This window comes from Anas platyrhynchos, chromosome 15 (genome assembly GCF_047663525.1).
Source record: "Anas platyrhynchos isolate ZD024472 breed Pekin duck chromosome 15, IASCAAS_PekinDuck_T2T, whole genome shotgun sequence".
Taxonomy (NCBI): domain Eukaryota; kingdom Metazoa; phylum Chordata; class Aves; order Anseriformes; family Anatidae; genus Anas; species Anas platyrhynchos.
The window spans coordinates 9424996-9437198 of record NC_092601.1 but is presented as its reverse complement, the minus strand read 5'-3'; the positions used below and the strand labels follow the sequence as shown (position 1 = coordinate 9437198).

The following is a 12203-nucleotide window of genomic DNA, read 5'->3' as shown; positions in this document are numbered from 1 at the left end:
CCAAAACATTATTTTGGAAATAAGCCAGAACTGGTATTCATCGTAGATTAGTTTTTTCCACTGTTTAGGCTTACACCACTTCAGGGAGCTTTGCTACTTACTTTATTTTTAGCAGTGACTCCAGCAAACTGGAGGGAGGTAGTTCATAAGACTTCTGCTAATCTGCAAATCTAAAATTATAGTTGGGAGACCAATTTATCATTACAGAGTTAGATGATGACAGAAGAGATGACCTTTCTGCAATACCAGACATCTTATCCATGCCTACCTAGGCTTTTAATCAGCAGGAGAAAGTATGGATTATCATGTGTCAAGAGAAAAAAAAAATCACAGTAAAAAAATCACAGTAAAGTGTTAAAGCAGGCTGCCCAGAGAGGTTGTGCAGTCTCCATCCCTACAGGTTTTCCAGTCCAAACTGAATGCAGACCAGTGCAAGTTCGTCTGGTCTCCTCACTGTCCCTGGTTTGAGCAGTGGATTGGACTGGGTGCTTCCTGAGGTCCCTCCTGAATTACCTGATTTTGTGATTCTATTATATCTGACTTCAGCTTTGCTTCGCTTTTCCAAAAGCTTTGGTTTTGTGCCAATTCCAAGACCATGTGTAGATTTTCAGGAGTGCACATGTTGAAGTATTTCATATATTTTGCATTATTTTTTGTACAAATTCCTTAAATTCTTAAAAATATCTCTGAAATATTTTGGATTAAAAATATTCTATGTTACTATGCAAGCAGATAAAAGGACTTGCATTCAACACAGCCCGTATTAAATGGATTAAAACTGAATACCTGGCAAATTTCATAACGTATGTTTATTTGTGAATCCCAAGATTCACACTGTTTGGACAGAGAGCTTTGCACCAACAAGCAGAGAATGTCAGTATGACTACATATAGGAAAAGATTTGTAACAGTTGAAGATGTGGGATAGAAGCAAGGGACTACATCTTGAAACTGGAGTGGCTCTGTGAAAGTTTTAATGGTGCAACAGTGGGCAGATGGCTGAACATGAGACCCCTGTTAATCACTGTCTCAGTTTAGCCTTCAGTGCATAAATGGGGAAACACAGCTAAGAGAACAGTTACACCATTTATTACACGGCAGTAGTGTCCACAAAAGATCATGTTCAGTTTTAAATTCAACAAATCAAGAACAGAAGATTCAAAGAAGAAGCATGCAAATCACTACAGCATTGGCAAGAACGCGCTACAGCTGATTGTGCACTTTCAGACAGGGATGCTTTGTGGTGTGTCCTCATCCCTGAACACTGGTCAAACCTGGAGCAGCATCACAGGACTGACTTTTCTAACAGCACACTAAGTTAAGGATGCTCAGGTACTAGCAGGTGATGCGCCTTCCTCCCACCAAGCAGAAATGTCCCTAAAGCAAAGGAGCATTAGAAACTACTTCATTCCTCCAACCCCTTCCCTTACAACTAAAAAATCTTACCATGAAACTCCCCTCTGTCACCCTAAGCATGCTCTACATGGCTAGGTGCACCTTTGTTGAGTGCTTTCTGTCTGAAACACCAGATACACATGCAGGGGAACTCAATGCCCTAATGGCAAGAATGTTACACTGGGTCAGACAGACTCCACCTTACCCAGTATCATGCCTCTAAGCCAGATGTTTAGAAGAAAACACAACAATTAAGAAACATATAAGAAATTTCCTACTAAGGCTCTTCCTGCCTTCATTCAGGCTCAAGGACTACCTAAGCCAGAAGCTTTTATGCATTTAGTGATTCTAGATTTTTGCTAAGTCTCCCCATGAAGCTGAGTTAGCTTCTAGTAACAGTCAGCATCTTTTGGCAAAGGCATCCCCAACCACCTGCAACATAAAGAGCCAACTCTTTCATGTTTCAGACCTGATTCCTACTCTGTGTTGAAAGAGCTAATGAGGAACCAATCCCTCTGCCCCATCCCCAGGCCAGTTATTTGCAGATGGCCATATAACCCCTCCTTCCCATGAGCTGCTGGCAATCTACATCTTAAAATTTATGTCTGAGACAATCCAAAGGTCCATCATGGCAGAATATAATCATCTAGTGTTAAGGATTTCAAGAAAGGGAAACTAATTGCCTCTTTTTTTTTTTCTTTTTTTTCTTTTTTTTTTTTTTTTTTAATTAAATGCTTACTTGCAGAAAGAGGCCTGGAAAACTCAATGAATAGGAGCATAGAGCCATGAATAACAAGCAGTAACAGAGTAACAGCACCAGTGCTTTACACTTGCTAAGCCACACTCATAAGCAAGCAGGGATGAAAATCACCAATGTCTCACCTCAGTTCAGTGTGCTGGCTGACTCATTTTCCTGCCAACCACTCTGTGTGCTCTGTAAACCTGCTGTGCTAGTGCTGCCTCAGTCCTCATCCTCGCTGAACACACTTCTTGCTCAAGATGAAAGTTCTTTCCTCAGCTTGTTAACAGACAGAAAAGTCTGTACTGGCTGCTACCTTGTGGTGCTATCAGGTGGAAAAGAAATCAGTGTAAAAGATAAAAGGGCTCAACCGCTATTAGTTCACTGTCTTTACCATCTCTTCTCCCAGATACAATGCTCCTCTTGGGCAAAGTCATTTCCCTGAGAAATCTTCCCAGCCAGAGGAGCTTATTCTGTATTGTCCTATCCTTATGCCTATTGCACTTGCTTTCCATGCAAATATTCTCTACAATTTGGAGATCAGTTCAGCCTATATGCCTGAGCTGAGCCAAACCAATGAGCTGTAGGTGGAGGAAGGAGCACTGATGGAAGCAATAGTCTGGAGTGGGAAGCTCCTACCCTGCAGATCATTGGAACGGTCAGTCCTCTCCTTCATCTAGGACCTAAGCAAGGGATCACCAGAGTGCCATCACACAAAAGGTCTGTAGCCTTTTTTTTCCCTCTTTTCCAGTAATTTCTAGATCAGTAAGAAAGAAGTCACAGTTTGCAAGTGTTGCCTTTTACGCCTGTATCTCACCACTGCAGCACTGAATAGGGTCCTGAGCCAGGGTGAGTGGAGCTGATGCTGTTAGACAAGGGTGGAAAATTGATCTCTTCCCAGAAAGATTTAGAGGCCAGTCAGACAGGAAATTACTCCAGATGGGCACTCTGTCCCCATCTCTCAGCTCTTCCTACAGCTAGGAGATTCACTCTATAATTGCTTTTTTAGTCCACATTTTATCCTCAGCTGACAGAATTCCATTAGGGTGATACAAGCTGTGTGATAAAGGGATGTTTGTGTCTCACATGGGCTGTAAGTCATTTCTTACCAAACAAGCAAACAGTCACAGAAGTGGGCAAAGAGAACACTGAGCCAGGAGCCGTCCTCCTTTTGCGCTGAATATTGGGACTTCAGCATTCAAAAGGAAGTAAACATTCTTCCAATATCTTACATGCCCCCTGCTTCCCTCTATTCTCTTTGCAGGAGACACATCAGTGCAAATCTCCAATATGATGGAGATCCACTGTGCTTCGATCACAGCTGAGGGGCTAGTGAACAGTGACAGCACAGGTCACAGCAAGTGGCCTACATACAGGAAACCAGATGAAATGAAATGAATGCTTAAATACATCTAAGCACATACAACTGAAGAGCAAAACATGTTGGTTACACCTGAAAAAGAATGTTTAAGCAGGACTTTCAGGACTATTTTGGAAATGAGGAGTGGCTTTCTAAGCATAATGATGTAGCTAAAAATACACAACAAAATAAACTGAAAGTGCATAAGGAAAGGTGCATCAAATCCTGTAGTGTACATACGTGCAGTACCTATAGCACTGGCGAAGCCATTACCAAGCAGCATATTAAGGTCTGGAGTCCACATTTTTTGAAAAATATTGGAAGAGTTTCAGCAGCTTCACTGCATCTTAACAGGAGATCTGCTCCTGTTAGAACTCAGCCTCCTGTATCAGCAGCCCCAGACCATTAAGACCAGCCTACAGTATCCACGTACAGCATCTGTTCACACCAGTGCTGGTTTGGATTCAAGCCACTTGCTGCATTCCCTGGGCCAGTCAAGAGCTGCACCCAACAGCAAGGACTGGCAAAGCAGATAGCAAGAGGTCAGGGTTGACCTCTTGAGCAAGCAGCTCATGATGCTGTCAGCCTCTCCAGGTATTCCAGACATCCACTGACTGGTGAGCAGCTGTTGGCCCTGAACAGCAGAGGTGTTTTGGACAGTGCTTGCAGCTGTCTGGCTAACAGTGTGCCACAAAGAAGTGAGGAGACCACTTGGGTGCTGAACCAACCAAGGAGACACTGAGAGAGTGTCAAGACTACTCCATTGCTGGTCTCCTTACACTGATGGAGTACAACTGTCCCACAAAGCCTCTAAAGTTACAAATGTTATCGCAAGAGCTTAAGCTTCTCCATATTCCCAGAACTGAACTGCAGGAGTAGAGAAATCAACAACGTAAATGGAGCAGATGCTCCTCTCACCACCCATTCCTGCTACTTGGAGGAGATCAGACAACAAGAAGCTGAAAGCAAGATAAAATACAGGCTGTTACAAAACCACAAATCTTCCACACAGCATAAAAATCTTTATGGAGTTTTCATAACCGTTTTTCTTCTTTCTCAGTCTATACTCCAGAGCAGGAGCACAAATGCTTCTGAATTCCCTGAAATGCTTCTATCTTGCAGAGAAAAAGCCCTTACCTGAATCATGGGTAAAACGGAGTCCATCTGCTTCCTAAGTCAGAACTGGGATGTCAATACAGCACTTTGTATTTGCTTTTACCTGACTTCGGCTGTGCAGTGAGCTTTTCCTGGAAATGTAAGGGGATTTAAAAACTCAGCATTTGACCTCTCTGACCCATGGCTCCCATTCTCATATCATCACTGGCAGTGAGCCCTATCTCTGGCCAGTCCAGAGTAGACAAAATGCCTTGTGTTGCCAGGAGCACCAGAACTCTGCCCAACCTCACAACACCCAGTCACTTGCCAGCACTGTCAGGCTCTGGTAGATGTTGCAAGTCTGGCGTGCATCCTGGAACTGACAGGATTAAACATTGCTACAGGGAACAGCATATCACTTGGACCCAGCAAAAGCTCAGCAGGACCAGGAAACCTCACAGAAAATATCACCACTAATGTTGTGGTGTAATTTTATGTCCAGGTTCTGACAGCCTAAGCTACCAGAAGAGCTCGGTTTAACTTAGCTGCTGTATGCAGCATCTCTTAAAGCTCTTCTGGTTTCATCCTCCAAAATGAGGATGACTCCTGAGTCTGCAGAAGAGCTTCCATGTCTTATATGCTGTCTCTTATACTGTCCACACCCCAGCTTGCTCCCTTGCCCACAGGTGGGTGCTTCTCACAGGCAGAATTTAAATTCTACTGTATTAAACCACAAAAAGGAAGAAATTGTAGAACTGAAGTTGTAGGCCTTCCTGGGCATCCTGGTTTTCAGATTCCACTGTGAAGACTAATAAAACTATCTTTTTAAAGATCAAAAATTATGCAGCACAACATGCATTTCCTTACAGATTATTTCTTTTTCCTCTGCCCTTGTGGGACAAACTCATTTGTTATTTTGACTTAACCCCTTTGAAGTAAGTTGCTATGGGTAAAGGTGAACAAATATGCCTCAAAAGTTTTTGAATAGTCCAAAAATTGAACTGGGCTTAAATTTAATAATTGATATTAACGTATTCAGCCAGAGTTCACATTAATCCTCCTTTTTCCTTTGTCATGCTTTTGACAATGTCAAATGATGTGTTATTGCTGCTTGAGAATTATTTGTGCTGAAATTCTGACATTACTTGACATTGACCAAAGCACTCTGTGGGGATTTTCTTGATTGCATGTTTGGTCATCTTCTTTTTCCTCTCCTAAATGCTTCTCTGACATGAACGTACTTGTGACTAGTTGCTTTTAAAAAGTGAAAAAAAATGAACTTAATTCTTCCTCTGATTCACTATGGAAATGAGCCCAATAATTTGAGTACATAGGACTGACTAGGACACGATTATCTTTGGTTACATAAAGGGTCATCACATCTTGGCTCCAATTAGAAAGGCACATATTGACATCTCCTACACTACAGAGATTAATGAAGTATTTTCTAAACATTATGATACTTTCTGTATGTGACTGACCAGTATCAAGGGCGTCATTATGCCTTGCCTTGGTGACATATGCCATGCCAGAGTAGACAGTAGGCTGGAAAATCCTCTCAGCCAGAGACAATGCAGAGGAGGATTTTCCATAACTTAACACATTTTTGGAAATATTTCAAAAAGACACAGTGTGGCAGTTCTGGGGAATCTCTTGAATGGGCAGAAGTTGCTGCTAGGAGAGGCTGACAATCTGTGTGCCAGGCCTGCTGCACCGTATATGAATCTCCAGAGGCAAAAGGTATGAAAGCAGGCTGCAGTTACCAGCTGGATGGAGAGGAAGCGGTGGCAGAGAAGCAGGGAAGGAGGAATTGTGACCCTGTGGATGCCTGGATGATGTGCTGCACAAGAGGAAGGAAGTGATCAGCCACCTCTCTCAAAGTACATGCTTCTACTTTTACCCATTCTTGCAGTTACAGATCATGAGGACTGGCCCATGAACATGTCCCGACAAGGCCACCTGTTCATTCAGTTTCCAAAAACTATCCCATTATTCTCTATTGAATACAAGGCTTGATGGTGATGTAGCAGAGGCAGCAAGTGGAAGAGAGCAGCCTTAAAATACTTCTCATTTGGAGATCACAGCATTGTTCAGGACCCATTTGAGATTGGCCAAGTATTTTGCAAACAATTAAAAATCCTGGAGACAGGTCACATCATTAGGGTTGGAAAACCACTGCCTGTCCCATAGGATTTGAGATGCTCTGTAATCAGACACAGAGAAGAGGGGTCAGCACAGAAAATCCTCTCCCTCTCAGACCCAATTCTCTGCCTATTCAGTGCAATTTTCTTAGAAGAACAGGCTATGACAGGTCTCATCTCATCTGTAGACCACTTGTATGACAGATCTCTGATCATGCCTTAAGTCTTATAAAAAAAATAATATTGCAATAGCCTCTCCTCTTCCAAGCACTTTTTTTTTTTTTTTAATCTGTTCTTAACTGTATCAATAATGCTTCTTTCGGCTCCTCCTCAATTTGTTTTGGAGTTTCATTTAACAGCTATCTGATTTGGAGAAAAAATCAGAACTTGGTTCTTGGCAGAGCAACACTGGTAAGTGCACTGTGGGCGACAGCTTGAAGAACAACAGAAGGATTCTTTTGTCAATGCAGTTTGGAAACAGCCTTTAATCAAACTACAATATACTCACGTACTTCAGTTTTTTCGTTGGCTTAACTTTAGTGATGACTGGATAAAACTCAGAAAAACAGTTTATCATTTGGGAATACAACAATGCTTATTCTGATTCATTCAAGCTCTGCTAATGCTCCCAAGAGAAGTCTTGCCACATGCATTATCCCAATTTCACCCTACTGTGATGAGCTGCACTTCCTGTTCTAGGTATCCTGGCAAAGAAAGGAAGCACTAGTGTTAGAAGATGTCCCACAAGTTTAGTAATTAATACAAATGCTTTTGTGGACAAGAAGCACTTTAATTTACAGAAAACAAAGCTCTTAATCAAGCTTTGTGAAAATGTATTTTATTCATATCTTTTATTTTTTAAGCAGGAACACTTGTCACACTAATAACAATACCAATAATTAAATTCCATAACAAATTCTATTGGTATTATAAAGAAATAGACATCTGTTTTACATTTAGAAGTTCTTTGAATTTAATACAAGAGACATTTTGTTGCTTAATCAATACACAAAAATCCAGGAACTGCATTGCTATCTTCAGTCTTTACAGCTTAGCCAACAACAGCTAAGTATTTTATAAGCAAATATACAGACTACTGCTCTCCTGACTTAAAACAGAAAGGGAAGCAGCACATTTTGATTCTTTATCAGGAGCTGCAATAGTGTATCTGTGATGTATAAAAGCATTTCAGAGCTTTCAGTTCTATCTGGAAACAACAAACGAGTTCTAAATGAGAAAGGTAGAATGTTCTACGAGATCTTATAATAGATTTACAGGTTGTCACCACTGACAAATTTTCAGTGAAAAGCACATTTGCATAGCTAGAAATCCTGCAGCATGACAATTTGGTTAGAGTATTCTGTATTTTAAAAATGCAGTTCACTCCTTACCATCTGTTAGTTAAAATGCATTTACCATTTCTCAAAAGGGTTGATACACTGCTGGCAGCTGGTCTGGTTGGTGCAATCCAGGGGTACAGCCTCCTTGTTCACATAACCAAATGCAGGCAAAACTGGAGAAAAGAGCATTAGAGCATTGTTCTGTAGCAGGAGAATATGTAGCATATTAATGGATAGTCCTTCAGAAAAAAAATATTTTTTTTTTGCTTTTTTATGCTGGTTAAATAATAAAAGAAATGGTTATTTCACCGGAGAAAAAAACAAACAAACAAAAAAAACTAGGCATGACACAGCTGAAACTTCCTTATTAAACCTCCATTTTCTAAAAACAATCATCACACGTCTGTGCGCCCAGTGGAACCTCTTCGGATATCATAAACAGTGTCAGCAACTAGAGAGACAATACATGAAAACAGAGTTGGCAGCCTAGACACAGAGAGGTAATGAATATGTCTTATATGTGCATTTCCCAAAGAACTATTTACAAGCTTCTTCATCAGTAACAAAGCACACACTTCCTTCTAGTGGGAAGCTTCGCAACCAACCACCTAGGATTTCAAAGTTAAAGCTTAAGAAATGCTCTAAAAGACCTCATTATGACCATCACATTTCACCCAAGTTCTTGGTACTTTGCAGAAACAGTTGTCAGTTAGCAGTGAGGTTCTCACTCATTTCTATGTTTCTTCTTCTATGGATTTTCAATTAAGAGCGGGAAGAAAATTCAGACAGCGTAGATAACAACAATAAAAGAACCAGAAAACTAAATTCATGCTTTAAATTTCATTACTGAAGAAAATTCTCCTTTAGCCAATAAAGCTTCCTCTCATAAGATATGAAGCAGTTCAGAAAACACAGAACAACTTCCGTTTAGATGATGTGTATCTTGGAGAGCTAGATGACACGTATCTAGGGCTGGATGTATTCAGGACTTTCCAGCCACCATCCCATGTTACCTCTTCCTCCTCTGCAGTCCTTTTTCACATATGCAGGTTTTGGGACGCAAAGCTGTTAAGGGAAATTAAATGCTGTTTAAACAATGCTCCTGTATTAATAATGAAGTCCCATTTCTATATCCACCCCAGAATAAAAGTTACGCTACTCTTTTCAGTAATACATCTTACATGGACAGTGAGTGAGGCCTTGTAGAAAAGAAGATCTCAGAGTGACAGACTATGGAACAGTATCCATCTGAATCGGGGTGAGGAAGTAATTTAATTTGTTACTCTGTTTCTCAATGGAGGCTGAAGAGCATTTATAGATACACACACAAATTTTGGTCCCAGAAGTGACAGCACAGGGACTCCGAAAAGAAGGCAGAAGTCAAATCAGGTCCTATGGGAAGTAGTGGCAGAACAGCACTAACTGTGGTTCCATTTCAGAGCACAGAGCACTAACGCTAGCTCTTTCTTGTGCATCATCCCCTCACCAACGTTCTGATTTACAATTTTACATGAGTGATCTGGCTTCAGAGACTAGATGGGATTATCACAGGTTTGGGATTATGTTGAGGGAATAGGATGGATATAGAAGAAATAAAGGAACATAAGGGGTGGTGCAATAAGGTGAGGTAGAAAAGCAACATCTGAAAGCAATGCTGGCAAAATTACTTCCATCTTTCAACAAAGAGGATAGTCTGACTCCAGAGACATCAGGAAAATCTTCCCCCCCACCCCCCAAAAAAAAAGTCTTATGTAATCACTTTCCTGGGGAACCTGGTCTGAACTCAATGTTGGCCCCATTCTAATTAGGAGGTTGGACAAGAGCCCTCCCTGAGGTCCCCTCCAACCCAAATTATTCTATCACTAATTGATGAGTTAGTATTATTAGCCCCCGTGTCTGATACCAGTAAGTACTATAGAGGTGACAGTGGACAGAAGTCAATAGGCAATCCTCAACAGATAACCTCACAATAAGAGATGAGGACTGGTCCATCTTTAGGTGGCAAAAAAAGGCCTTCTCCCTCCTTAATATCTGGACAACAGATGTGACAGCAATGACAATGATACCCTATAGCTAGTAAAGTATAGCTATGTCTGCACTGCAACCCAGGATGTCATTACTACAGACACAGATATGTGCAAGATACTTCTGACACAGCTAGTGCTAATGTATTAATATTTTGAAATTAATATTTTCAAATTCCTTTACAGAATTGTTACTAAAAGCCATCAAATAATAATGAAACACTTTTTAGAGAAACTAACTGGAGAAACTGTCTTGGTTGGGGGAGAAAAACAATCATGAAAATACCAGCTTGGTTGAGAATTTGTAATATATTCAGGGTGCTATCCTGTATAATTTACAACAGGGACTCTTCAGACTATAAACACAACCTACTATTCCTCCTTGGGGAAGGAAAAAAAGCAAAACAAAACAAAAAAAATAGGCTCTTTAGTTATCACTTTGTAAGACAAAAGACCAACAAGACAGACAGTGGGAGGAATAAGGTCAACTCTTTTTCATCCCTGTTCCATTTATTGTGATTTTGGATTTGCTTGAGGAACAACAAGCAAGTAGTTCTAGGACACATATGCATCATCTCTGAAGCTGCTTAAAAGGCCAGTGGGGATGCAACAAGCCTATTACTCCAAAAGCTATCTTTGGACCTGTACTGTAACACTACTTTTCAGTTTACCTTAAGTCAGTTTCTTTCCTGAGGACTTCTGTTCATGTGTTGGTATAAGCTACAACTACATGCCACATAGGCCATTGATTTATTTCATCCACTTTCAGAGTTAGATACAGAATAAAAATCCATCAGAGTATGACATTCATGTTTGCTTTTTCCTAAGAAAAGGTAGAGCTAAATAAATAAGAGGTGTAAGTCCTCCCATTTTTCCCAGCTTAGGTCTTTAACAATGTTTATTATCCATACTGTCTTTCTAGAAAATAAGCAGAAAATTGTAAAGACAGAACTAACCTGGATCAGCCACAACTTGCTTCATTTTGCTGTTTGTGATAATCTGATTTTCATTCATCATTCGTACATCCTGATCTCCCATATGATTGCTGAAAAGATTAAAGTCAGTAAAATAACCGAAATAATCAACGTTTTGTAAGGCTATGATTGGCATGGAAAATGTTACCAAATGAGTTACTTAGGTTCAGGAGGCTTAAAAGAAATAATACAAAAACTGAAACAAACAAAAAACACTGAAGCACAAACACATCATGAGACTATGTAGAAAGACGAGGCATTCTGTCTGCATCTATCTGAAGTGTTTTTTTTTCGTTTGTTTGTTTGTTTTTGGTTTTGTTTTGGTTTTGTCTGTTCGTTTTGGTTTGTTGTTTTTTTGTTTTTGTTTTTGCCAATTTTAACTAGTGGCTAGTAACTATGTAGCAATAGGCACACATTCAAATATAAACATCAAATTCATGCTACAATTTTCTTGCCTGCCTGCACAGCTTGAACCATAACAACAAAAGAGAGATTTTACATAAGTGCTGTACAAAGAGGGTATAAAATCCCTATATGGAACTTAACATTATTTTGTTATGTTTATATAGTATTACTTGAAAAAATCCTGCAATATTAATTTATTGTGATAAGTTTTGTTTACAGGCTGACATAGAATTTTAAGATTTTTTTGTGTGTGTGAAAGAAACAAATTCAAAGTTTAATTAAATTACAGAAAAAAATATGTAAAGAAAACAACACTAACATCTCCCTTTCACACAGAGGAAAATCCATGCCTTTGATTTTTTTTTTTTCTTTACAAATACTACACGCAATAGGCTTCTATTCTTGCAGAAAAAATGTAATACCTCTCAAACCAACAGAGTGCAACAGGAGAAACAATACTGGAGCAAATCAGAATTTACATCGCTGATGATAACATGAGACTTCAGTTCAGGGTTCATAAAATGTTACCATTGACATGTGAAAGAGAATAGACCAAAGTCAGAAGTACCAACATATAAAAGCTCGAGAATATACACATTTTAAAAAATATATAGATAGATATAGTAGATATCTATGTTTTATTGCCAGAGTACCCTATATTTTAGTGGGGTAGCATAAGGAAAAAGAAGGAATAGAAGACTGCAAAACAAGCTAAGAAGGAAGACCAAGAA

The 12203-nt window shown here is 39.8% G+C and overlaps 1 protein-coding gene across 12 annotated transcripts in view; it reads right to left on the bottom strand.

Moving 5' to 3' along the window:
- The window catches only part of KATNIP (katanin interacting protein), a 108984-nt gene that overhangs the window by 15342 nt on the left and 81439 nt on the right, over window positions 1–12203 (bottom strand). For 8 of the 12 annotated variants that reach the window (XM_072023973.1, XM_072023970.1, XM_072023968.1 and 5 more), the window contains 3 exons: window positions 11050–11138; window positions 9083–9134; window positions 7546–8242 (listed from right to left, as the gene is read on the bottom strand). In XM_072023973.1, coding sequence (XP_071880074.1) covers window positions 8152–8242; window positions 9083–9134; window positions 11050–11138 — 232 coding nt within the window. In that variant the 3' untranslated portion in view covers window positions 7546–8151. Of the gene's footprint in view, window positions 1–2276; window positions 2459–4630; window positions 4741–7175; window positions 7434–7545; window positions 8243–9082; window positions 9135–11049; window positions 11139–12203 lie in introns of those variants that run through there. The other 4 variants (XR_011803642.1, XR_011803643.1, XR_011803644.1 and 1 more) reach the window with 2 other exon arrangements.